The sequence below is a fragment of the Vombatus ursinus genome, unplaced genomic scaffold (assembly GCF_900497805.2).
Source record: "Vombatus ursinus unplaced genomic scaffold, bare-nosed wombat genome assembly UNPS02014946.1, whole genome shotgun sequence".
Lineage (NCBI taxonomy): Eukaryota > Metazoa > Chordata > Mammalia > Diprotodontia > Vombatidae > Vombatus > Vombatus ursinus.
The window spans coordinates 2,582,591-2,608,430 of record NW_020954724.1 but is presented as its reverse complement, the minus strand read 5'-3'; the positions used below and the strand labels follow the sequence as shown (position 1 = coordinate 2,608,430).

Here is a 25,840-nt window from a genome sequence, read left to right as displayed (position 1 = left end):
AATCAGCCAAACCCTTCTTAACAACCCTTCAAATACTTGGAGGTAGCTATCATGATCTCCCTACCACATGTGAATACCATCTTTTGTTCAGGCTGAACTTCCTTAGTTCCTTCAACCGCTTCTTGGGCTGCATGGTTTCCAATGGAATTTCCAATTCTAATCCAATTCAGTCCTGGTTGTCTTCTCATTTGAAAATGTTCATGGCACGCAGAACTGAACAGTTGTTCTTGTTTAGTCGATTCAGTCATGTCTGACTCTTTGTGACCCCATTTTTGGGATTTCCTTGGCAAAGACACTGGAGTGGTTTGCCATTTCTTTCTCCGGCTTGTTTGACAGATGAGGAAATTGAGACAAACAGGGTTGAGTGACTTTCCCAGGGTCACACAGCTAGTAAGTGTCTGTGGCTGGATTTGAACTTAGGAAGATGAGCCTTCCTGACTTCAGGCCTAGTTTTCTATACACTGTGGCACCTAGCTACCCTCAACTCAATACAGCAATGCTAATTGAGATTCATTGTTCTCTCTCTTTTTTTTTTTTCACAAGGCAATTGGGGTTAAGTGACTTGCCCAGGGTCACACAGCTAGTAAGTGTCAAGTGTCTGGTCTGAGACCAGATTTGAACTCAGGTCCTCCTGACTCCAAGGCCGGTGCTCTATCCACTTCACCACCTAGCTGCCCCCTCATTATTCTCTTGAGACAGTATCTGTTTTTCTTGTATAGGTACATTATCCCCTTAAATTCTGGTATACCATGTCAAAAGTTCTTCATACTTAGAATGTTATGAGAAAGCAATCCATTCCCTGTCCCCTGGAGCTTGACGTGACAGTTGTGTAATCTTATATGGGTGCCCTCTCCACCAGTGAAGCACGATCAAAGCCCGTAAGAAGCATGTCTTCTATTCCTGTGTAGTTATTGTCCACATCCTTCCTCAAGCTTCCATTGAGTGTCCACCTGATATGCTCCCAGCGTCCTTCACCTAGGCCTTCTAACATTTTGTGTATACTACTTAAATGATTGGACTGACTGTAATCCTTTACTTTTACCGGGAGCCCACCTCCTTTTCTTGTCATACTGGCCTCAATGAAATATTTTATTCCAGTTCTCACATACAAATAATCATTGACAATATGGGGCATCTCATCTTTGCCCTTTGGGTTGCCTTTAGTTTCAGTTGTGAAATTTACCGTTACATAGCAAATCAAGTATATGTATATAAATAAATCAAGTGCCTTGGAATTTTACTATAAAATTGTCTTTGGGGTCCATTCCCTGTTACTCACTACTCTTTCTAGAGGGACTAGCTTATAACAATGGAGCATTTTCATATACAAGTAAATGAGAGAAATATCCCTTGGATGGAACATAATAATCTAGCATTAATACCACATTTTGCTTTCTAAGTAGGGTGAGATTCTAGTATGCCATATGCAACATATACCAGACAAACACAGTGTCAGAAAATGCCTTCGCTCATCAGATTGTTCTCTAATAGGCCTCTTTATCTAAAGTGGAAATAGTAGACAACTTTTATCATAGCAAAATGGGAAATAAAACTAACCAAGGTCAAATCACTTTCCTTTAGCCCATCCTGCTAGACATGATTGGAACTCATGCTTTTTCCAGCTTGCAAACTCATCCTAAAAGCCCACTAAAGGTGTACTTGGAACAGATCTGTTATAAATATCATAATACACTATTTTATAAATTTTCCCCACCTTGAATTTTTGTTTGCAGGATGGTTGGACCCCAATTCATGCTGCTGTGGATTCTGGCAATGTGGGTGGCCTGAAGCTCCTTATGTACTATAGGGTACCTGATAATGGAAACCTTATGAGTGACATGGAGCCCCATTCAGGCATTTTTGACTTGGATTGCAGAGAGGAGAATTCCGACTGTCAAGCCAAGCCTGTTGTTCCTACAGCTCTCATCAACCATGCTGACAAAGAAGGCTGGACTGCTGCCCACATAGCTGCATCCAAAGGCCTTAAGGTGTGTTCATTTAAGCCCGCTTCTTTTAGACGCAAGTGAGTTGTTGGGGAGAAAATATTTATACATGTTTATATTAAATAATTAGAGAGAGTGTTTTTGAGGGTTACTCTTAGGAGTTAAAGAAAATTTCCCTTCTTGGCATCCAACAGACATTTGTGGAGGTGTGAACATGGAAGAAAGGGAATAAGAAGCAGAGCCCTTCCTTAAATCTCCTCCTCTTCTTGGAATTTGTGGGTAGAGTTTTCAGTAGGAAATGTGTGGGCTATTTGGAAATATTTCCTAATGTTCATAACATAGGAAAAAAATACCCAAATCAGACTGGGGTTGGTTTTTAGAAATTGAGATTCCTGACAATAGGATTATGATGTGGCCAAATAGAAGGATTCTCCTTGGGTTGGAGGCTTGTATTTTCCTTCCTTTTCCTCCCATCACTTCCTGGTTGTGTTTCTGAGCATAGTTACATACCTTTCCTGAGATTCAGTAAAAATGTAGATAATCTCCCTTCCCAGGTGAGTTGGTGTTGTCATGGGAAGTTCCATGAGCAATTTGGAAGAAAAGCAGTGGTTTAGTTTAAGGTGTTGGTATTAGTCAATAGCAGTCCATTCTTCAGTCATTCTTTAAGATCAAAAGTCATGAAATAGTAGGTAGTCAGTAAATGTCGAAAGAATTGAATGTAAAATAATTCAACTGTGTAAATGTCAGAAGATCCAAATGAAGTTTTTTGGAGGAGGGAATTAGTATGAAAATACATATTGATTCAGTGATGATGATCAGTTCTACTCACATGTAGCATTTTCTACAAGTCTGTGAGTGCTCCTTCATTAGAGGGTTACTGTTTTTGTAGTCTTGGGGGCAGAATTTTAAAACTATTGTTGTTCACTAGTTTTAGTCATATCTGAGTCTTTGTGATCCTATTTGGCAGTTTCTTCTTCTTCCTTTTTTTTTTTTAAGGCAATTGGGGTTAAGTGACTTGTCCAGGGTCACACAGCTAAGTAAGTGTCAAGTATTTGGTCTGAGGCCAGAGCTGAACTCAGGTCCTCCTGACTTCAGGGCTGGTACTCTATCCACCGGGCCACCTAGCTGCCCCCTATTTGGCAGTTTCTTGATAAAGATAATGGTTTGCCATTTCCTTCTCCAGTTCATTTTATAGATGAGGAAACTGAGGCATACAGGGTTGAGTGATTTGTTCAGGGTCACACAGCTAGCAAGTGTCGGAGGGCAGATTTAAACTCCAGGAAGGTGAGTCTTTTGACTTAAGGCCCTGCACTCTATCCACTGTGCCACCTATTATCATTGCATAAATCTTCAGATGCTGATACATAATAACTCTTTTACTGTGAAATATTTCTACTTCAACATCAGGAATTCTTATTCTTTTTGGGGGATGGAGTGGGGGATAGGCCCTGAACCCGTTTTATAGTCTGCTGAAACCTCTGAGCTCTTTCTCAGAACAAATGTTTTTAAATTCATAGGGTTATAAAGTATATCTACCTTGTAATAGCTATGTAACACAATTTTGTAAGACAGAGAAAGGAAGGATATAAATAGTAGAATTTGAAGACCCTAAAGCATAAAAATTTGAAGCATCATAAAATTTCAGAGTTGGCAGGAACCTTGGTGATCATTTCACAAATGAGAAAGCTGAAGTCCAACAAGGTTCTCACTTGCCTGAGATCTCAGTGGCAAAGCTAGAGCTAAAACTTTGGCTCTTTCCATGATGATTTCCATCGATTCTCACTGCCCTCCATGTTGATTTAACTGCTTGGGGGAAAGTACAAACACACTGCCTCTCCTACGAAAAAATTCTGACTGGGTCGAAGTGAGGAAGCTTTATCAGCTCAAGAATAATTTATCTATAACTAAGTGCCATTCTTCTGGAAAAATTAAATATCTTACATTTCTGACTAGGCATAACTAAAATATTTTAGCTGGATAGCATGGGCAAGTTGAAAACATTATTTTTCTATGTAGCATGGATTCTTTCATATCTATCAGGTCTTATGCTTTAAACCCAGGAAGCAGATTTTCAGGTGATTTAGTCTCTAAGTTACTCTCCGCTCCTCTCTTTTGAGACATTTTTTGCATTTCTTGGGGTAAAGTTATGGATGTACCAAATAACAGGATGTTTGGTAATAGGAGTACTCTCCTAATATGTGGACCATTTCTATTGTAGAGAGATTGCTGATCTGATATAATGGCATCCTTTACCTCACTTAAATGGAAAAGAGGCACAGCTGTGTGATTATATGTTTAATTACCAGTACTCTGATAGCATCATTTCTAGCAAGAGAAGCAGGTTGGGCAGATGCTTTAGAGTTTTAACTTCTCCATTGAGGAAGTTATGGTACATTCTGTACCTTCTGATTTGTTAGTATGTTTCCTGATGTCAAACCATGGACTGGAGTTCTCAAGATTCCGTTTTGCCAAATTCCCTTTCATCTTCTCAGTCTTGGGTCCTCAGACTTCTAAGGCCTCAGAGACATAGTAGATAGAACAAAGGACTTGGAGTTAGAAAGACATGAGATCAAATCTGTCCTAGACCCTTATTAGCTATATGACCCTGGGCAAGTCCCTTAACCTTTGCCTGCTTTAGTTTCCTGAACTGTAAAGGTGAGGATAAAAATAGCACCTATCTCCCAGGCTTGTTTTGGGGATCAAATTAGATAATATTTGTAAAGCATCTAACAGATAGTAGGCACTTAATAAATACTTATTTCCTTCCTTTCTTCCTTCTTCTTTCCCCTCTTGTTTCTACTGATTAGATATGAAAGAATACATGTTACCTCAGACTCAATATGCCCAAAACAAAATTCATCATTTTTCAAAACCCCTATCCAACAAGGCAGAGCCCTACCCTAACTTCCAGCTTTCTGCCAAAGAGGGCATTGTTGTTTTGTTTTTTTTCCCAGCCTTCCAAGTTAGAAACCTTGAAGGACTAATAGTAGTGGGCATTTTTAGAGTGCCTTACAAAATGTTTTACATTAGCTATTGCATTTCATTCAATTCTCTGAGTATAAGTAGTGTGATGTGATAGAAAGAGTAGGCAACCTAAGGTTCTAGAGACTTGAGTTTGAATTTTGGCTCTGCCACTAACTAGCTGTTTCACTTCTCTGCATATCAGTTTACTTTTCTGAAAAACCCAGGGGTTGGATTAGATGACTCTAATGTTCTTTCCAACTCTAAAAAGCTATGAATTTATATTTTGGATTCTGCATATATGGAAATTGAGGCACAAGGATGTTCTATGCCTAGAATGCATTCCCTCCTGATCTCATAGACTCCCTAATTTCCTTGAAAAGTAGGTTTCAGTGGTATCTTCTACATGAAGTTTTCCTTGATTCTCCCCAGCTGCCGGCATCTTCTCCTTAAAAAATTACCACATATTTATTGTGCATACATTTTGCATGTTCTTGTGTATATGTTGTCTCCCGCAGTAGAATGTAAACTCCTTAAGAGCAGGGACTATTTCATTACTGCATCCCCAGTACCTAGCAGGTATGGTAGTAGGCATTTAATAAATGCTTAATGATGGGGAGATGAAATGCCTTGTGGAATTGATAAGACCAGTAAGTGGCAGAGGCAGGATCTGCACCCAGATTTTCTGACTCCCTAGCCAATGCTCTTTCTACTATACTATAGCTTTCTATCCTTTGACTTTCCTCTTTCTTTTATCCTTTACATTCAGCCTTGTCTCCAAATGTTCTTACTGCCCCCCCCCCCCCACAATGTATCTTGGACCCACTTCTCCCTTTCCATTCTGGATCTTTTTTCTATCTTATATCTCCTAGTAGAATGCAAAGTTGCTGATGGTAGGGACTGTTCTTTATTTTCTTTTTGTCTTTCTATCCCCAGGGCCTATTACACTGCTTGGCACATAGTAGGCATTTAATAAATACTTGTCAGATGCTTATCAAATTGAATTAAACCAGCTTAGATCAGCCTTTCACTGCACATCTAAATTGCTAGAGCAGCCCACTAGCAGACCTCACGGGTTTTTTGTCTTCTCCCTTCCACCCCATCCTCCAGATCACTAATAACCTAAGATTTATTAATCATTGTTTTCACTATGTTGCTCTTCTCCTCCAGAACCAGCTCCTGGTACATTACCTTACCTAGAACAGGTTTTTGTTTTTGAATTGAGTCTGTGGTTGTTCCTGTTGCCTTGTGTACTGAATCCATACTTCTCTGTGTAGTCTTTAAAAATCCTCTGTAATTTGTCCCCCGACTATCTTATCTAAACTTATTTCCCACTACTGCACAATATTATACCTGGAGTCAAGAAGACCTAAGTTACAGTCTTCAGAGTGACCCTGGGCAAGTCACTTAGCCTCTGTCTCCCTCAGTTTCCTCATATGTAAAAACAGGGATAATAATAGCTACCTCCCAGTGTAGTTGTGAGAATAAAATGAAATAGTGGCTATAAAGGACTTTTCAAACTTTAAGCACTATATGAAATTAGTAATAACAATATCATCATCATCATCACTTTGAATTCTTCTTAAGTGTAAAGTATTTCTGACTGATTAGCACATAGCAGCTTGTATGACCTGTGATTGGCAATGATCCTAACACAATGACTTCAAACACACTTTGCTGAAAAAAAAAAAAGAAAAGAAAAATCTACATTTAAAAAAAAACAGTCTTCTCTGCATGTTATGCTCATTTCCATACCACACCTTTGCTTTAGAATCTGTCACCACCTGCAATGCTATCCCCTTCCTATCTGTCCACCAAAATTCTACCTGTAATGCAAATCTTGCTTCTCCTATGTAACAGTCACCAACTATTTGATCCTATACTGACTTCCTCTTACTTCCTTAAACTCCTGTAATGAATCAGTGTCTGAAGTTTAGCTCATGGTTTTTTTTTTTCTGTTTCATGTGTTAGCATTGGTTGTCCAACTAGATCGTAATATTGTGAGGGCAGATAGAGATAGCTTGTGGAATTTTTGTATATTCAATAGAGCCAGGAGAGATGCTGGGTACATTAGTGCTACATCCATCAGGAAATATTTGTTAAGCAGCTAGATAATGAGGTGGATAGAGTCAGGAAGACTCATCTTCCTGAGTTTAGATATGATCTCAGATGCTTACTAGCTATGTGACCCTGGGCAAGTCACTTAAGCCTGTTGGCCTCAGTTTCCTCATTTATAAAATGACCTGGAGAAGGAAATGGAAACCACTTTAGTATTCTTGCCAAGAAAACCTCAAATGAGGTCATGAAGAGTTGGACATGGCTGAAAAACAACATTTGGTAGATAACAGTTGATGACAATAACAAGTTTTGAAATTTGAATGTGTTTCCATCTCTACCACTGACTTTTTAAACTGCATCTGATTATCTGATCAATAAATTAACAAGAAACTTTTTATGAAATAACTTATTATATGTCAGAACTGAGCTCTGGGGGTACAAAGAAAGGCAAAAACAGCCAATTTCCCTCAAAAAATTTAGATTCTAATGAGAGAGACAACATTTAAATGGAAGGCACATAAAAGATAAGTAGAGAGCAGATAAAATATAAGCTTAGAGGGTAAAGCTTTAGCAGCTGGGAGAGAGCAAGGTATTTATCCCTCTCTGACTGTTTATCAGACTGTAATGAGATCTCTTCAACCTACTAGAATTTTATAAAAATGAAAGTTAAACACTTTGAAACTTAAAGATGTTAAGGTCCTCATATAGAGGTTCATCTTCCATTCTTTCCATTTGCATTTTGAAAGGACACCACTCAGGACTATCTTCAGCCTTAAATATTAATTAAGCAGCTACAATATACAGATGCGCAGCTAGGTGGCAGAGTGGACATAGCACCAGGCCTAAGTTATGTAGACCTGAGTTCAAATCCAATTGCAGACACTACCTCTGTGACCCTGGGCAAGTCACTTTATCCTCTTTGCTTCAGTTTCCTCATCTGTTGTTGTTTGTCCTTGGTTCTCAAAGAGGACCATGACATTAGGGAGGTGATACCATGACATGCAAGTGAATTAGATTGTGCAAAGTCACCAGCCTCACTTTCTCCTCCCGAGCCATCTGGGTCCAGTGGCAAGATATAGATCAGAATGACTGTAATGACCCTGGATACAGTGGGAGACCTTGGCTTTTTTAAGCTAAGGTCTTCAACAGGTCTCAGTTTGAGTGAGACAATTCAGTGATTGAGGCTAGGTAAGAACTGAAACAGAGAATGGCCTCTTTAACTGGTCCCTCCTCCCCACAAAAAAATCAGTCTGGGAGGGAAAGACCCTCAGGGTTTCTGGCCAAGACACAAACAATTGCTGTTACATTCACTCTGAGCCAATCAGGGCCCAAACGATGACCAAGTGGGGCTTGGCTTGGGCCCTTTTGTTGGTCAATTAATCAACATTAGCTATTTTTATTAGTATTGCACTACATCATATCTAAGATATCTTCCTGCTCTAAAGCTAAGACCCTATGATTTCTAAAGGAAATAAAACATATGGAAAAGAAAATTTTTCACTGGAATCCTTCACTAGAAAACTTTCACAAGAATCTCAAAAAAGATGATGCATTCCCCAAATTGCCATCCACTTACAAGCCTTTTTACCATAGAGATTGTGGTCCATTTGTGGAGAAATTCCAATGATCATCTAGTCACTTGAAGAGGGACCTTTTTTGGGGGGGAGTGGGGAAGGTACAGCCATAAAATGCCATCATGTAAGTAGTCACTTACTTGGCCTATGGATAAGATTAAACTTGTGCTGTTGCTTCAGCATAATACCAGAGAAAGATAATGTAATTCATTGTAATTCACCAAACATTCAGAGTAAATGTGTAATTCATGAAATTCATAGCATACTGGTATCATAGATCCAAAGTCATGAGATTTTAAAATGTTTATCAAATTTAACTGCCTTCTTATCTGTGAAATGAGCCAGAGAAGGAAATGGCAGACCACTCCAGTTCTTTGCCAAGAAAACCCCAAATGGGGTCACGAAGAGTCAGGCAGGACTGAAACGACCAAACATCAGCACAATATACAGAGAGCATCCTTATAAGTGATGGGGGGAGCACAACTAATTCAGTAAGACACAGTTTATCCCTTCATGAGTACAAGCAACGTCTTTTGTTTCCAGGTCTGTTGTGACCTTCAGAAGGCATGCAAATGGGAAGCATAGTGTTGTTGGATTTTGTCTGACAAATGCAGATATTTTTATAACAGTTGTATGGAGAGCTACCACGAGTCAGGTAGCAGGGACAGTGGCGGTAGAGGCATATGCTGCTGCCACCAGCCTTCAGCTTTGTGTTGCTACAGTACCACAGAACTAGAGAGTTCTGCCTAGAACCTTTATTTGCTTTCTTCACTTCAGTTTTCTCATAAATAAATTAGTAATTATTCTCAATCTTTTTTTTTAATCACTTGACACCTGAGAGACTTTTCTTGCCAAATTCATTTGATCCAATAATTCACATCCCAGTGAAGTACCCCCTTTCCTTCTCACCTCCAGCCTTTGTTGGCTCTGACTTAATCTGCATATTTTGGCAAGCTGGAAATGAGAGATTATCACAGTGACTTCCTGCAAGCAACCAGCACTTCTCTTGGGAACATAGCTGAAGCTAATTTCATTAGACTAGCAAGTAATTGAGCTCTTATCATTGCAGAACTGCCTAGAAATCTTATGTAGCCACGGTGGACTTGAGGCTGAAAAGAGAGATAAGTGCAATCGGACTGTGCATGATGTTGCTACTGATGACTGCAAACATCTCCTAGAGAACTTGAGTGAGTGACACCTTATAGCTTTCTCACAATGAAGTATTTACAATCCTGGGGCCTAGGGGAGAATGGAAAGGATATTGATTCAACCACAGTTTTCTTGTATGCTTCTTATTGCCTGAATAGGTTGTTTGAACCCTAAGTAATACAAACCTATTTCATTGATTTTTAAATGCAGCAATTGCTTTCCATTTTGAAATTATAAAACGACTCTATTAGAATAAGTTCCTGTTGTTCATGCTGGGCTAGGTTTTTGGTTTTTTTTTTTTCCAGTAATCCAAAAATTGACATCAACATAAGTAACTACTACTATTTATTTCCTCTTCCTATTCAGATTTCTTAATAAATGTTTGGGTTTATAGTGTGACAGCAACTTGCCCCTAACTCACTTTGGGCAAGATGCTTGTCTAAGCCTCAGTTTCCTCATCTTTAGAATGAAAGGGTTGGACTGGATAATCTCTAAAGTCCCTAATAGGAATACATGAAGGAACTGTGATCTCAACAAGCAGAGTCCCAGTGTGGAAACTCCCTCCACCTATGTACCTCAGAATCAGTCTTTGATTTAGTAAATATATCCCTAGGGAATTGCCTTCAAAGATGAGAAGTTAAGTGACTTGACCAAAGTCTCTTAACTGTCAACATTTATTTAGTTACTTATTTTAATTATTTGATTTTATTTAACATGCTTATTTAGGCTCTTCAATGCCAACATTATACTTGCATATCAATGTCTGAACCCTAAGACCTGTGCTAGATTCTATTTTGAAACTCCTTCCAGCTCTAAGATCTATGATTTTGTAACTGGAACAGAGTGAAATGATGAGGAAGACAATATAGATGAGTCATCTGTATGTAAGCAGTGGTGTGCCCTACAGATTTAAGTATAGGAGAAGTAACTCTAGAGAGAAAGTCAGGTTTAAAGGGAAGGAGGCAACCACAGTACACATAGTTCCATATAAATTAATTGAAAAATGAATAAATAAATTGAATAATAAATTAATTGAACAGTATTTAAAACCTTGTGATAGTTAATTTTTTTTAATAACCAGTTTTATTAAGACTCAGTCTTTTTCACTATTATTTTTTTCCTCTCATATTTTGTCTTTACATTCTCTGATTGTCTTAACAGATGCTCTTAAAATACCTTTAAGGATCTCAATTAGTGAAAAACAGCCAGCCAACTACGGTTCTGATGATTTGGAAACAGAAAACACGATATGTGCTTTAAATATCCGCAAACAGACAACATGGGATGACCTTTCGAAAGCAGTGAGTCAGGCTCTGACAAACCATTTCCAGGCAATCTCTTCTGATGGATGGAGAAGTCTGGAGGACTTGACATTTAATAACACTACTGAATCCAGCATCGGCCTAAATCTGAACAGCATCCAATCCATCAAACTAGGTAGCTGAAGTCTTGCAACAAGAAAAAAAGTTAAATCTGGGGCCTCCTTGGTGTATGTGGGGTATGAAGTACAGTGCCTAATTTGTTAATTAAGTACATTCAGTGCCTGTTTAGGGCAGCTGCTAGCTTTGAGCACCTTGAGCTTATATGATATATGTCAATTACATAAAGTAGCTTCTTCATATTAAAGATGTTTTTATACCTCAAATGATACTTAAATACTAACACTTTTTGAAACTTTGCAGTGTATTTGCTTTTCTAGCTGATGGTAAACCGAAAAATCACATTATAGATGCCATCTTATAAACCTGAGAACAAAGTCTCAAAATCTAGCTCCAATTTTAGATTTTGAGGAGCTTCATGGTAGAAGTAGGGTTCTGGAATTGGAGTCAGGAAGACCTGGTTTCAAAATCTGCCTCCGAGCACCTCTCATGCTTTGCCCACATTCTTGTAGAGCCATTCATACACCAGAGTGAGTGCTCCTCCGAGCCCTTTACCTCTGGCTATTAAGTCTAGCCACAACCGTTTGTGCCCCATCTAACTGAAGTTATGGAGTCACCATTATTAGCATCCCCCACCCAGCAGTGGTTAATGGGGCAGAAAATATAGTGCATTACTGTAAGCACTATCTAAGACTTCAGGGTCAGCTCATTCAGTGAATAATGAGTATTAAGTTATCAGGAAGCTGAAGGAGCCAAACTTAGTGACAATGGCATCACCTAAAACCTTGTTAGGTGGGGATGTCATTTGCTTACCACTTAAGAGAGTTTATTTTTGTATGACTAAGAACTTGACCATTAGCCTGCCTTCAAATGTCATATGGATTCATAAATTTGATAACATGGTAAATAATAATAATAACAATTGATGATGAAAACAATAGTACATTTTCCCTTTAACATTTGTTTTATTTTATTTTTTCAACCAGGAAATATGTCATGGTCAACAGGCCAGATTTTGCCCCAATCGCCATGGGATTTTATGAGGAAAAATAAAGCTGACCATATAACTGTGTTTTTATCAGGTAAAGCCTCTTGACACAAATTGAATGGTTGAAAACTGTTTCCTACATGACTGTTTTTGCAGCAATTTGTTAATAAATCAGAAAGCATTCATTAATTGCCAGTTACATACCAGGAACTGACTGGGATACAAATACGAAAGTAAGATAGTCCCTGCCCTCAGGGAGCTTACACTCTATAAGAAAGCTTTTAATCTGAGTTTTTGTATTATATCTGACATGTTTCTTGTGGTTCTTCTATGGAAAGGGAACATCTGAGATATTTAGTTAAAAGAAAGCAAAAAGGAAAAGCCTGCAGTCCTGAGACCTATGCTTTACTCTTTAATCTCTGATTACAGTAAAACTTCTTTCATTTGGGGTCATTAGAGGAAAACCAATAGGTCTTAGTGAAGAATGAATCATAGAACATATTCTTAGAAATACCATTTGTTTTTACCTCCATGCATATATGTACTAAGGTTAATAACATTTCCAAATATAATACTTTACAGTATTATTCACAAGTTAATTTTTAAAATGCAATTCACAATAATATACCACATTCAGTTGCTTTTGTCTATATCTAAGGTACATGGCATATAGCAGATATTTGATAACTATTGATTGGTAAGCAATAAGAATTAATTACTAGACTCCAAAAAGTGAAAGCACACTGATAAAATCGTTAATTTCTTGAGCCTTAAAGCAGCTCCTCATTTCAGAATAGATTCTTCACTAAGACCTTAAATAGTCAAAGAATCAGAAATACATTTCAGATTCATTATAAATTTTAGAGTTCTACTTAATGAAACTTCAATATATTTCTTAAAAAAATCACCTAAATAAACAAATATTCTATAAGACTCTCCTGAAATAGGATTGGTTTTTAACCTTAGGCCCTTACGTCAAAGGAGCAGAAGTACCATTATGAAAATCATGAAGAAAATTAGTGTTGAGCTCCCTATTTGTGTGGCAGATCCTGAACTCAGACCTTCTAATGGAGCAGCAATGCTTGTTATGAAATCAGCATTGTCTGATATAAGGAAGCTCGGTAGCACTGTAGAGTGACTTGGAATTGGGGTGATTTTATTTCAAACCTGGCCTCAGAAACTTGCTGGCTGTAGGACCCTGGACAAGTAAATCACCCTCTCTTTCTCTCAGTTTCCCTTCCCTATAAAATGGGATTAACAGTAGCACCTACATCACAGGGTTGCTGAGAGAATGTATGTAAAGTGCTTCACAATGTTATGATGATGAAATTCTTACATATGTATGTACACACATATATATATGATTGATATATATATTATATATATATAGGGGTACCACTTTTGTTTGGGAAATGTTTAAAGTCTTTTGTACTTCACCTAGTAATTTTTTTTTATATCAAGAAAGAATTGCTATCCCTGTTATGTATTATTTCCCAAAGGACCTCAAGAAGGCTGCCTCAGCAGTGTGACTTATGCATCCATGATTCCTCTCCAGATGCTACAGAACTACCTCCGACTGGTAGGTGTGCTACACAATGTCATGTACGTAGTTCTTGTACTCAGCTTCTGCTGCTAATGAAAGAAAGCATTTTGGAGTCAGAAGGCCTGGTGTTGAATTCCAGTACCGATATTTAGTAGCTGTGTGATCAAAGGCAAGTCACTTCATGTCTCAGAGCCTCAGTTTCCTCATCTATACTAGTACTGTACTAATACTTCAATTTCCTACCTCATAGGGTTATTTTAAGGGGAAGTGCTTGATAAACTTTAAAGTGTTGCAAAAATGTGAATTATTATTTTCACACTGCTCAGTTACATGGTTACTCAATAAACATTAAGTGTCTACTATGTGCCAGGCACTGTGCTAAGCACTGGGGATACAAAGAAAAGTGAGAGGCAGTCCCTGCCTCACACTCTAATAAGGGAGGTAACATGAAGACAGCTATGTAAAAACAAGTTATAGACAGGATAAATTGGAAGTAATCAACAGAAGCAAGGCACTAGAATTAAAAGGAATCAGGAAAGGCTTCCTATAGAAGTTCTGATGACAGTACTTTATTCACAATGCTATCTTGCCTCAACATAAAATGTACATATAGGACAAAAAACAACTTTAAAAAAAGTGACATTAAAGAGTAATTGTTGTTGTTCAGTCATTTCAGTTGTGTCCGACTCTTTATGACCCCATTTGGGGTTTTCTTGGCAAAGATAGTGCCATCTCCTTCTTGTCTTTGAATTCTGTGATTGTCTTAATGGATGCTCTTAAAATACCTTTAAGGATCCCAATTAGTGAAAAACAGCCAGCCAACTGTGGTTCCAATGACTTTGGAACAGAAAACACAATATGTGTTTTGCCATCTCCTTTTCCAGCTCATTTTATAGATGAGGAAACTGAGGCACACTGGGTTAAGTGACTTGTACAGCTAGTAAGTGTCTGAGGCCAGATTTGAACTCAAGGAGATGAGTCTCCCTGACTCTAGGCCCGGCACTCTATCCACTGAACCACCTAGCTGCTTCAAAGAGTGACACATTAGCTGTAATAATTGTAAAGCATTTAATTGATAGTTTTGTTTTGCCCTTTTAGAATTTTGAACGGCCTCAGGATATTATTAGCAGTGCTGTAACTAGAAATTCTGGTACCTGTGACAAATGAAGTTGAGGGAGAGGGGATGTGTGAGGTGGCAAAAGGTGGCTAGCAAGATTTGTTCTTATCTTCCAATTCCCATGATTCAAAGGCCTAGGTTACCAAGGCAGAAACTTGTTAACACTCCACAGTGGCCAGTCATGCTAGTTTGCCTTTGTGATTGTTTAATAAATTGTAAGCATCTTGAAGGCATGGATCATTCAATATTTGTCTTTGTATCTTGAAGACCTGGAATCATGTCTTGCATGGATAGATACTTAATAAATGTTTGTTGGATGAAATTGGATTCTCAGATGCAGAGATATGGCTTCAGCTTTTTCAGATGTAAGGCATTCTGTTTGTTTATTTCCTAAACTCTAGCTGTTCTGATTTTTCATTAAGGAATTTTACATGAATCCATTGTAATTTTATGTCTATGTGTAGATTTCAAGTAATGAATAAATTAGTTCTTTAAATTGTAATGTCAAACATGTTTCAAATGAAATTACTACATATGAAACATGAGACATTTGGTTAGTTATCTCACTTTTATTGGCTTTGTAAAACCCATTTTCTGTTATTATTTTTCAAGCTTACTTGTTCATCAAAACTCAACCTAAATCTGCCTCTTGAACAGGAAAAATCCTAAGGGAAGAATCAAGGTTTTGTTAAAAAATATTTGGAGTCCTGAAACATTGTGTACATGAAATCCCAAATAGCTGCAAACGTGTTATGTTCTCTAATAGCATCTATTCAAAAGAAAGCCATTGATTGTAGGGGAAGAAGGAAAACAAAACCAAAGAGAACATAGTGTTAGTGTCAACCTGTTCCTTTTATTCCAGAAGCCATTTGACTCACAAAACCAACTGAAATGTGATAAAGTGTTTGTGAATAGATTCTAAAGTTATCCAAATAAAAGTAATCAGTACAATCATGACAATGAATCTAGCCATAATGCACAGAATAAATGGAAAACATGCAGTGTGTTACAGACATAGAAGCATGTCATCAGATAGATGACAAGACAGTTGAACAACAGGAATTCAGCTTTTTTGACATGATCATTTGTATAGAGATACAAATCTATTTGAGGATGCAATTAAGGCATCCAAATGCTTAATCATAAGATTCCCTCTGCTGGCAGCGTGAACTGTTTGCATTCTGTGTGCCCAGTATATCAACCCTTCGGAAGTAATATGGTTATTACAGATCTGTTCCTTGGTCAGAGAAATAGAATCGAGGACATTTTTGTGGCAGGAAAGTAACTGCCCACTAGTTATTTGAGGTCTCTAAGTCAGATCTTGAACACTGTTCGACATACATACCTAGATGTTTGATAAGAGAGAAGGCACTATTCTGTACAACAATTGAGCTGAGTTGAAGAGAGTGTCTGATAATAGCTTGTGTGACTTAGGGAGTGTTCTGAAAGTGTATGCCCTTCACGTAAACACAAAGGGCTTGCTGTTCCTCAGTGACCCTTTTATTGAAAATCTGAATTGAATGTTGCCAGCCTGCAATACCAGCCAACCTACAATCTGAGAACAAATGAGGTGTTGAAATTGAAGACATCTTATCTCTGAGATTGGATGCCTTGCTGTCATATCATCTCAGCATCAATCTTCAGACTCTGAAAGCAATGTGACAGGATGGCAATAATGAATGGAACACTCTTGTTTTCTGTACTGAGACACCCTCATCAATTCAGATAAAGGGCAACCAAGATAAGCTAAGCAATATAATTGTAAATCTCAGGGGTGAGCTATTTAGCAAGTCTTAGAAACCTTAGAAATCCAAGATTTCACTTGTTGACATTATTTTTATTGTGTTTGCCTCATACTTGTAGGATACCAAAGTAGAATTTCTTATGATAATTTGCAATTAGGTCAAGAAATATTTGTTCAGCTCCTGAAAAGGACATTGGATTGAACCACGACTCATGTTTTGCTCTTAAAAATAGGGTAAAAAAGGAAAAATGAGGCAGGCTCTACTTTTCTTTCTATCCTTGTCTGTATCTAAAGACTACAAAGGGCCAATATTACACATAAAAATAGATATTTATAAATCTATGTATATATAACACAAAATGCTTTGTTTACATACATACATGGGATGTTTTCTTAAGTGACTTTCCCTTAATTTCTCAACAGGTTGAGCAATATCATAATGTTATCTTTCATGGGCCGGAAGGAAGCTTACAAGACTATGTAGCCCATCAGATTGCACTCTGCATGAAGGTACTGATAGTGCATATCCTTGCCATCTTCCTTCAGAAATTAGAGGCTACACAGCTTCAATGAAACTCGATGTGTTTTTTGTTTTTTACCATAGCAAAAGCAAACAGCTGCAGGATTCACCTGTGAAATAGTGAGAGCTGAAGTGGATGCTGATTTCTCCAAGCATCAGCTAGTAGAATTATTCATCAGTAGTGGTAAGACCATTTCAGTAGATTTCAATGTTTTGGGGGTTTTTCTAATGACTGACAGAAAAACCTTCTGTAGCCCTCAGCAGATTTTAATAACATTTTTAGCTATTCAGATACCCTTGAGATGAAGAAACCTGTGTCAAGTGAGCTCTTAAGAGAAATGGCAGACCAGATCTGTGTAAATATAATTTTGTTTACCAATTAGAAGCCTATTTTCCTTTTCTTTATCTTTGGCCTTTTCAAATCTTGCTGATTAATCTCATCCAGGTTTGGGTGGCAGTTTCCCCATGGTATTTCCATTCTATTGAAATAAATTACATTGTTTATCTTTTTTTGATAAATAACACTGTAACAGATGTAGGGCAAGTATATGAATGCCATTTTAAAATTGAAGAAACTGAGGCTCCAGTAAGTCCTCAAAGACATATAGTTATTAAGTAACCAAGCTAGAATTCGAACCCATATCTTCCTACTTCAAAACCAGTGCTTTTTCCCCTGTATAATGTTGCCTCTTAAGTTCAGTCACTCTGAATATTATTTTTATAATAATATTCACTATTGCATTTGGCTTCCAAAGTAGGCTATTTATTTGAAAATTGAACTTAGATTCCTTTCAGTGAAGAAAAATGCTTCACTTATTCTCTTGTTAGTCCCTTAGTTCTTTTATTTAACATTTCTTGAATAATTAAAGTATTTACAAAGCTGTCATAGCAGACACATTTAATAGTAATATCTAACAGTTCCATAGATGAGAGTTTTTTTGGAGTTATGGGGGTATTATGATATAGAGTGTGACCAAAACCTCTCAGGTATTCTCTGGACAAATATGCCAAATAGCCTCCCTTCATTCTGCTACTGACTTATTACCTTATGCATCTTTTTTTTCTCTTAATGGGTTCTTAGTAAATATGATCTAACATTATATCAGATATTTCTTAAAATCGCTCATTAATTAATTAGCCTCAGGCTCAAACTGCAAATACCCAGGCTTAGATAAGCATATAAATCAGCAAACATTTATGAAGTATGTGCAAGACATTGTGCTAAATGCTGACAGTATGAAGAAAATGCAAAAACAATACCATTTTTTAAAAAATAGTATTTTATTTTTTCTAATTACATGTAAAGACAATTTTTACCATTCATTTTTTTAATTTGTTCAAAATTTTCTCCCTCCTTCTCTCCCTCACCTCCCTCCTCTGTGAGTGTTAAGCAATTTGAAATAGGTTATATGTGTGCAATCATGTAAAACATATTTCCATATTAGTCATGTTGTGAAAGAAGAAAAAGACAAAAAGGGAAAAAAAACATGAAAAAAATAAAGTGAAAAGAGTATGCTTCCACCTGCATTCAGACTCCATTAGTTCCTTCTTTGGAAGTAAATAGCCTTTCCATCATGAGTCCTTTGGAATTGTCTTTGATCGTTGTATTGCTGAGAAGAGCTAAGTCATTCATAGTTGATCATCACACAATGTACTGTGTACAATGTTCTCCTGGTTCTGCTCACTTCACTCAGCATCAGTTCATGTAAGTCTTTCCAGGTTTTTCTGAAATCCACCTGCTCATCATTTCTTATAGCACAATAGTATTCCATTACATTCATGTACCACAACTTGTTCAGCCATTCCCCAGTTTCCAATTCTTCACCACCACAAAAAGAGGTGCTATAAATATTTTTGTATATGTAGGTTCTTTTTCCTTTTTTATGATCTCTTTGGGATACAGACCTAATAGTGGTATTGCTGGGTCAAAGGGTATGCACAGTTTGATTTTAACAATGTCATGTTAATGATAATAAATAATGTAAAAGCAGAAATAAATGTTGAAATCATTTATCACATGTGAGAAAAGTCCAGCCAGAGTCTTTGTGCCTTGGAAAAGTAGGCAAAAGAAGTTGTTGACTAGAATTCTCTCACCACTGGCTATCACTGCCGACTCCTCCAAAACATTGGGACTGCAGTCAGATAATTCATTTTCTTAAAAATATAATTAACTCATGTCCTCTCAAAATGCCATTATACTCAGTTTTGTGTAGAATTGTCAGTTAACTGCACCTCTCTCCTAAGAATATAGCACTTAGGTTTGTTTGAATCTGGATAGAAGTTAATGTGTCTTGGTTTCCCTCAGAAATTCCACTCAGAACATCTTCTCCATAAAAATGTCTTCCTCTTCTAAGGAATAAAAATTAACTCAGTTCAGTTCTCAACAGAAATGAAAATGTTACATCCACTTTCCTCAGAATGATTCCAGATGCTTTCAAGGATGGCAGTAAATTTCCATGTCCCAACAAGACTCATTCTCCAATGTCAGTTAACTGTCAGTCTCTCACAAACATTTTCTCTTAGAGGGTTAACTGTTCAAGTCTCTCACATATTCTTTCTCCTTGACAGTTAACTGTCTAGGTCTCTTCAGGAATTAATTTCTTTTCTCTCTCAGTGACTCATACAGATCCCCTCAAAGATAACATATAATTATCAGTCCCTCGATTCTATATTCTTAAAGGTACAATAAAAAGAAGGGCTATTTAATTTGGGGTTATACTATCATTTGATGTGAATGACTGGTGGTACTATAAAAGAGTAAATTTTTAAGTCTCAATTGTTTTTAAAAATATGTTTTAAATCCTATGTGGGAAACATGTGCTTTTAATATTCCTGATACTTTTAAAGGAAAATGCATAACATACTTGTCCAGTACATTTCAAGTAGATAGAAGAGTAAAACACCATCTAAGTCGATAAGGACTTCAGACGACATCTAGTCCAACTGAAATCTGAACAAAAATTCCAGACTCTAACATTCATAATAAATGTCTATTCAACCATTGCTCAAAGAACTCCAGTGAGGAGAAGCCTACACTGCTTGGATTAGTAGGGGCTTATTCTGTTTTGTTTTTTTCTTAAACTTGCCTCTTTTCAACATCCATCCATGGCTCTGGTTCTGCTGTCTGGGACCAACTACAACAAACTAATGATCCCTCATTTACAGGCCTTTTGATACTTTATCCTTTGTCCATCTAAGTCTTCTATTCTCTAGGCTGAACATCCCCCATTACTTCAATCTTCTTATGTGTGATCTCAAGGCCCTTCAACATCCTGATCACACTCCTATGAATGCCTTCCAGTTTATTTACCTTCCCCAAGATGAATTTGAATCTAAAAACTCTCCTTGTGTCTCAACCTAGCACAACACTTTGTCTTCCATCCTTGTATATATCCCATCACAGCCAACTCTTCACCAATTCATTCTCATGCCATTTGGAAATGATCATCTGCACATAATACATGTTAACTTCACTTGGGAGCTCAAAAAGTCCAAGCAAGCTTAGCAGAAATAGGCAAACAACGTATTTCATGTGGGAGCTCTGTTTTCCATAGACAATTAAACTTGATTGTCTCTCAGCTACCACTAAACCAATACTCTTTAGCAAAATTTGGCCATTGATACCACAGTCTTTTTTCCATGATCTAACCACTTTTTCCAATCACTTTTACACTTGCCATCACTTATTAAGTATTAAGCTTTTATTCCATATCTCTTCTCCCCAATTTCTGCCAAGTTGGGCCTTCCTTAACCTCTTTTAGTAATTCAACAGCATAAGCAAAAATAATACCATATTTTTTCTTTTTAAATAGTATTTAATTTTTTCAATTACATGTAAAGACAATTTTTAATATTCATTTAAAAAAAATTTTGAGTTCCAAATTTTCTCCCTCCCTCCTTTCCTTCTTCCCCCAAGACGGTAAGCAATTTGATATAGGTTATGGATGTACAATCATGTAAAACATATTTCCAAATTAGTCATATTGTGGAAGAAGATCAGACCAAAATGAAAAAAAAACAAAAAACAAAAAAATAAACAAAGTGAAACTAGTATGCTTTGACCTGCATTATTACTGTCCAGTCTAGGATATGCAGTTGGATGAGGATGTCCAATGAGCTGGTTCACTGATACATTAATTTTGAAAAGACACTTCAGGTGGGCATAAATCTAGCGTTAAAAGGAAACTTAGCAATGTGGTTTTACAGATGTGGACATTGAGGCCCAAAGAGATTAAGTAACTTGCCCAAGGTCATATAGATAGTCAATAGCGGAGGCAGAATTCACACTCAGTTTCTCTGACTCAGAATTTGAGTGTTCTTTTTTCTGCATCATGCTCCCTCCTCTGGATAGGAGGAAGAGAGAAGATTAGAAATTACATAGTACTGCCAACAATCTTAAGTTGTTTCTTTAAAGCAGACCCTATCTTTTTAACACCAATAGTGTTTGGATGATTCTATATGACTACTAATTGTGGTACATTATAATTAGTCTAAGAATCAAAATGCAGAAAACCTAGAGGTAATTGGAGAAAAGTATGGTGGAATCAGCCTGAAATATATGACCAATGATAACTTCTGCATAAGAAGTGATAAAAAAGATAGGATCCAAGAAGTTTCTGATTGGAAAAGGAGGTTGGTCATGTATTGAGAATGATCAATAATAAATGGATGACCCTAATGGTATACTGACAGTTACATGTTAAAAGAACAAGAAGAAGACATCAAATACATTGAGAAAGCCACGTAAGCAAGATTCACATGGTTGAGATGGAATACATAAATATGTTGTGAAATGCACTGTTGGAAAGAGTACTCATTTTGATGGGATTGTTTTTGTTGTTGTATCCCCAGCACCTAGTTTATCAGTGCTTGGCATATAGTCAGCACTAAATAATTGCTTGTTGAATGATGAAATTATGAATCCATTCTGCTATTTAATCATAGAAAAAGAATCTAATGCCTCTAGAGTCCTTTTCAGCTCTCTAGCTATGATCCTATGAACTTAAAAACAATTGCAAAGTAAAACAAAACAGAACATACAAATTAATTTAATTGTATTTCTTTGGGATAGAGTTAACTGGGGACCCAGAATTTGCTGGGGTATATGACTAATAAGCTAAGTTTTAAAGGATTCATTGGATAATATTAGCAAGGAAAATGAAAGAAAAGGCTTTCCAGAAAAAGAATCAGCTGATCACCATTCTTTTTTCTATCTCTAAAAGAAACTTCAGCAAGTCAGTCCTTTGTGCAGTGAAGTTAACTGCAGAGCAAAGAAAGTTTTGCCGAAACTGAGAGTGGTGAAACCGCAGACTGGAATTTTAGGGGCTATAAATTTTAATTGAGGCTCTAGCACAGACTTGATGAGATTCTCAGTATACCTTTCTTTACCTTCCTACAGCGAAAAGGGAATAAATTGGTAAAGCACTTCCAAAGGCTATGAGACAGGAATGGATCATTGATTCTCTTGGTTTATTAAGTGAGCTGTAAGAGTAGGTGTCAGGGACCCATTGCTGTTAGGGGACCCACCGTGAAGCAATAATGACAAATCCAGAGTGGTGGCAGGGAAGTTGAAAGAAATAAAGGGCAAGAAAACAAATGCTAAAGGCAGACGTCTTAGGAGCATTGCAAGCCAGTTAAATTTGAGGGACTATTCGGTGGAAGCTAAGTTCAAAACCAAGAAGAGAATGGGAATTGCCTTCTCCCTCCCAGATCCTGTTGAGTACAGACTCAAAGTGTAGGGTAGCAATGCGCTAATGTATAATAATAAAAATGAATTTCTTAAGGCTGCATAATGAAAATAAAATAATAATAATAGGTAGAATTTATATGAAGCTTTAAATTTGGCAAAGTGCCATACATGTTATTTCCTTTGATATTCACAACAACTCTATGAAGTAGGTCTTTTTATTATCTCCTTTATTGTCTGTTATTAGCCCCATTTCAGAGACGAGGAAGGTGAAGTTAAGTGATGTACTCAAGACTCATTGGAGGTAGAATTTGAACCCAGGACAGGCTTTTTTAGGTCTTCCTGAGAAAGGGGAACTCCAAATTTCCTAACCCACTCTGCGTAATAACGGAGACAGTAAAACCTCATTGTGTTGCCCTATTTTAATTTTTTCCCTCAGTATTGTAAGTGATCAAATCCTGTGGTAAGCAAGAGCCCAACTACTTTTCAAATAATCAGCAAGCATTTATTATGTACCTGCTCTGGGCCAAATACTGGGGATACAAAGAGAGTAGACAGTCCCTGCCCTGGAGCTTACATTCTATTAGGGGAGATAATATGTATGATTATACATTATAGGATTATGCAAAATAGATACATGATAATTTGGGATGGAGGGAATCCATCCATTTTGATGGATCAGAAAAGGATTCATGTAGAAGCGTGGTATTTGAACAGGATCTTAAAGGGAAAAAAAAACCCTAGTGTAATTTCCCTAAAAATCTGCAGTACTTACAGTGCTTAGCACAGTGCCTGGCACGTAGTGGTTGCTTAATAAGGATTGATTGATTGATTACTTAAAAGTCGGTTTATTTGGCTGCACATGTTGGTTTGTGAAGGTTCCTTCTCTTCCTGTGATCTTGTGATTCTGAAGGCACCTACTAAATATTCACCTGTACTGATTGACTACTGGGTTATGCTCAGTAAAATGCCTGGCATCTAGCAGGCATTTAGTAAATGCTAGTTGACTTGATTGATCTTAAACTTTACGTCCCCATCAGATGTGTTTATTGGGAGGGGGTGGTGTATAGGGAAGGTGAAACACTGATAATTGACTAGAAATCCTTTTCACTTTGGTCTTAAGTTGCACTTCAGAGGAAGAGCTAGTCCAGTCTCACTTAGGCATAGCAATGCTCAACCAAAGTTGGAAGTGTGAATATAAATGGATATATTTGAAACCTATTTGTATAAGAAACATCTGGTCTTTACTCTTAATTCATCTAAAGAGGGAGCCTTAGGCTTGAAAGGAGGGAGAGGAAGGGAATGAGTAAGGAGAAAGGAAGAGCCTGGGAGAAAATGGGGAAAGGGACTGGGAGAAGATTAGGAAGGGAAAAAGACCATTTAGTAACTGTATTTAAGGAACTCAGTTTTCAACAAACATCGTATCTATCATGCTCGGTATATTGAGGACACAGACAAAAATGACACAGTCCCTTCCCTCAAGGATCCTAATTTTAATGGGTATAGGGATAAATATACACGTATTTGAAGGTGAGAGCACTCGTATCTAAGGAGTATGGAGAAGACAGCATGAAATTGATAGGACCTCAGCTGAGCTTTGGAGAAAGACAAGGACTGACAGGTAGATACGAGGAGGGAGTACATTCCAGGTATGGGAGATAGCTGGTAGAAATGCAAGCATGCTGGGATCTTAGCATCTAAATTCAGAATCCCCTTGAGGCTTGTTTCACTGCTTCACTGGGTAAGAAAAGGAAATATTGTACTGTGGTGTTTTGTTTTGTTTTGTTTTGTTTTTAATCTAAAATGGATAGAGTGAAGAACTGAGAAAATGAGGGGGAAAAACTAAAAATGGAAAAGATAAACTTTAAGACAGACTTAGCATTTAAGCTAATGAGATTCAATTTTTTAATACATCTAGTTTCTCACATTGCTATTGTCTGGAGATAATCATATGGCTCTGTCATTTAGGGTAAGATGCTAGCATGATAGAGTTGAGTGAAATTTCTACCCAAAGCTAAGTAAAGAATTAGGTTAGTAGGACAGATTTTTTTTTAAATCAAATGCAACAGTGAATGATACTTTAAAAAAAAAATCAGATACAACAGTAAATGAGAAAGGGGCAGCTAGGTGGCTCTGTGGATAAAGTTCTGGGTGTCAGGAAGACCTGAATTCAAATCTGACCTCAGACACTTACTAGCTATGTGACCCTAGGCAACTCACTTAACCTCTGTTTGCCTTAATCCACTGGAGAAGGAAATAGCAAACTACTCCAGCATCTTTGGCAAGAAAACCCCATTGACAGACAGAATGATCCATGGGGTCAGAAAGAGTCCAACACGACTGAATGCCTGAACAACAGCAGGAAGTGAATGATAACTTTATTTTGTTGAAATGCTGTGTGTATGTAGAGTGGGAGAAGTGTGGAAGTAGGGAGAGAAAGAGAAAGGAGGGGAGAGAGTAAAAATTTGAATTTGAACTTATGAAATAACCACATTTTATAAGAATAGTTAATGTTTTAGTAATTATGTATAATTAGATTATTAGAATTAACTTAGTGATACTACATTTTTTTATCCTGCATCAATAGATGTTTGATTCTCTTTAATTTTTTAAGTTTATCCCTCAAAAATTAGTTCACATTCTTAGCACTCTAAACTCAGTGACTACATTTCTGGAGCGTGATTAAAAAAAAAAGTCCACTCCCCCAGTGCTAGTAGAGGTTCCAATGGACTCCCCCCACCCCAGACAAAAGTGGGGTGGAGTTTTCTACTTCACCGATAAGTGTGCCCTTATCAATACTTTTAAAGTTGCCCAACAAGCCAATAAAAGTTGTTTTTGAAATATCAAGATGTAAATCAGTAGGGAGATGTCATAAAAAAGTAGCATTTAAATATACTGTGTGCATGGAACTGATATGCATCTCTCATGAGCCTAGGTCACAGAAATAGGAAAGAGTGTTGTCCAACATGAAATGGATAAAGTTGGATCGGTAGAAGCTTGAAAATTTCACAGGGAAAATAGAACAGGCTAAGGAGGCAGCCTGACAGAGTGATCTTTGTCACAATTCAAAAGTAGATATGGCAGGCACAGGTAAAGAGGTGTGCATTTGGAGTCAGATGACCTGGATTAGAATTTCAGCTCTGCCTTTCTTTCCTCTCTCATCTTGAACAAGTTATCT

General features: G+C 37.2%; 1 protein-coding gene across 2 annotated transcripts in view; it reads left to right on the top strand.

The window, feature by feature from the left end:
* CTTNBP2 (cortactin binding protein 2) overlaps positions 1–25,840 on the top strand; it is a 196,785-nt gene that overhangs the window by 110,283 nt on the left and 60,662 nt on the right. For both annotated transcript variants that reach the window (XM_027845036.1, XM_027845037.1), the window contains 7 exons: positions 1,734–1,988; positions 9,606–9,723; positions 10,847–11,122; positions 12,051–12,146; positions 13,552–13,631; positions 16,880–16,966; positions 17,061–17,160. In XM_027845036.1, coding sequence (XP_027700837.1) covers positions 1,734–1,988; positions 9,606–9,723; positions 10,847–11,122; positions 12,051–12,146; positions 13,552–13,631; positions 16,880–16,966; positions 17,061–17,160 — 1,012 coding nt within the window. The remainder of the gene's footprint in view (positions 1–1,733; positions 1,989–9,605; positions 9,724–10,846; positions 11,123–12,050; positions 12,147–13,551; positions 13,632–16,879; positions 16,967–17,060; positions 17,161–25,840) is intronic.